The 2,500-nt window shown below is 49.8% G+C and overlaps 1 protein-coding gene across 5 annotated transcripts in view; it reads left to right on the top strand.

The window, feature by feature from the left end:
- Positions 1-2,500, top strand: part of unc5a (unc-5 netrin receptor A) — a 137,353-nt gene that overhangs the window by 115,797 nt on the left and 19,056 nt on the right. For all 5 annotated transcript variants that reach the window (XM_031558076.2, XM_031558080.2, XM_031558077.2 and 2 more), the window contains one exon: positions 919-1,152. In XM_031558076.2, the coding sequence (XP_031413936.1) occupies positions 919-1,152 (234 nt within the window). The remainder of the gene's footprint in view (positions 1-918; positions 1,153-2,500) is intronic.

The following is a 2,500-nucleotide window of genomic DNA, read 5'->3' as shown; positions in this document are numbered from 1 at the left end:
GTTTGTGTATGATTGTGTTTGTATTTGTGTGAATACTTGCTGCATGGATGTACAGCGTGTGTATGTTTGTAAGCCCGGGCTGTATGTACATATGCACCAGGCACAGGTTTCCATTGGGATTTGGAGATTTGCCCAGAGATACCTTTGGGTATGGTGTAATACCCTCAGACAAATGACTACAGAAGGACAACCCCCCACAGGCTCATATATCAGCACACATCATTTATTCTGGGAAGAGACAAATGAATATGTAATACAGGGATGAATATGCAAATCAAACCATGACAACTGGGAGTCATGGAGACAGAGAACATGCTACGCAGCCATATTCCTGACCCACGTGACCTCTGACCTCACACCTCTGCTGCACACGAGAGCACGCTGGTTAAAGTGCGGCGTGATCAATGCCAGGGTCCCCAGCCCCAGAGTAAACGAACACTAATGAAACTCACTACATGCCCTCACTACACAACATTACTGTACTGTACTGCGCTGTACGGCCCCTGCATTTAATCTGATATTAACCATACACACTGCAGGGCAATGGGAGTTATGTAAGAAAGTGCTCGAAGTTGACTGACTGTGTGTGTGTGTTTGTGCGGTGTGTCTCTGTGTGTGTGTGGTGTGTTTTTGTGTGTTACACGTGCTCAAACGCGTGTCCACCATACATGTACCCTGCTCACCGTACTCACTAACTAACTAACTACCTCCTTACAAACAAACTACTTATACTATACTAAGCATGCTAAGTAGGGTAGTGTCTCCAGGATGTATTTTGAGTTTCTTTCACCTAGACCCCGCACCCCTCCTCTTCTCTCTTCTCTGATTGGATGGGTGTGTGGTGAAATAGGAGCTTTATAGTTTCTGACTACTTGCACTCTTTTGACCCCACCCTCCTTCTTTCCTCTGCCGTGATAGGATGTGCTGGTGATGGGGGAGGAGCTGGTGACGGACCCCTACTACTGCCAGCTGGAGGCGGAGACGTGCCGCGTCTTCACCGAGCACCTGGGCCGCCTGGCGCTCGTGGGCGAGTCGCTCAGCATGGTTGCCGCCAAGCGCCTGAAGCTGGTGCTGTTTGCCCCGGCCTACTGCGGCACGCTGGAGTACAGCATCCGCGTCTACTGCATGGACGACACGCAGGACGTCTTCGCGGTGAGACACCCACCATGACGTTCTCACAGCAGAGTAGAAGTCAGCTCTGTACATGGTCAATACAGTCATATACCTTGGGCTGTGTAAGCCTTTGCTTTCTGTAAAGAATCTCAACAGAATTCAGCATTGCGGTAGCATTCTTATGAAAATGACATAATCGCTTGTTTTATTTGACATATTTTACAAATCATTGTTGTTGTTAGACCTTTTCAGTAACTGAATATATGAAGACACTTTAGGTCTCTCAGATGCACAAACCACATCCGTTACGTATTCTTTAGTTACACACGTCTGCAGTTAGTACAGTTAGCTGTTTGAGCTAAAACGGTTAAGCTAAACCTGCATTTTAATTCAAAGTCTATCAGCTCTCATCTCCTCTCCTCCCGGACCGCAGTGTGGTGTCTGCTGCTGGTGTTTGTATTGATAGCGGATTGTGCTGGCAGCTTCAATCTGGTCACTAATATCCCTCCCACTTCAGTGCAAATTTCGTAGGCTGGATTGCCCCCCCCCCCCACCACCCCTCTCTTCCCCATCCGCTAGCCCTTCTGAGGGATAAAGAATAATCGCGAGCTAATGCCGACCACCACCCCCCCTCCCTGGAGGCCTCTGTCTGAACGGACTGTTAAGATTTCATTTGCATGGTTAATTAGTAAATTAAAAAGAGAGACTCTCACAACGCTCTCACTCTCTTTCACACTCACTCAGCACCCCCCACACTCACACACACACTGTGTCTATCATACACTCCCACACACATACTCTTCCACTCTCTCTCACACACACACACACACACATGCACAAGTATACACACACACACACGCATATACACAATTATACACACACACGCAAATACACAACTATACACACACACACACACACACACACACACACACACACACACACACACACACACACACACACACACACACACACACTCCTCTGCTCCCTGAGCTTCACAGCTCTCGTCCTCACACCATGGCGGCCCGAGTGCCCGCTCTCTACTCGAATCTGTGAGAGCCTGCCAAAGAGGCTGACCCCTGCCCCACACACTCCCCAGCCTCAAACCTCACACACTACCCCCCCCCCCCCCCCCCCCCCACTCCTCATCTAAGCCTGTGGGCCTCTGAGAACGCCACTGTGGAAAGAGGAGAGAGACAGAAAAAAATAATAAGAGAGAGGTAGAGCTGAGGAAATTGCCAGGCTGCTAGAAATTAGCACTTAGCCGTCGTTCGGCTCGGCGGTGAGGGGAAAAGTGCTCTGAGCTCCGGGTGGCGGTGAATTGTGTTTGCCGGGCGACTCGTGACGAGCTGAAATGAGGGACAGGCTGGAGAGACGGCGCTCTTGCCCC

This window comes from Clupea harengus, chromosome 20 (genome assembly GCF_900700415.2).
Source record: "Clupea harengus chromosome 20, Ch_v2.0.2, whole genome shotgun sequence".
NCBI classification, from domain to species: Eukaryota; Metazoa; Chordata; class Actinopteri; order Clupeiformes; family Clupeidae; genus Clupea; species Clupea harengus.
Note: the sequence above shows the minus strand (reverse complement) of the source record. Positions and strands in the feature narration are given on the sequence as shown.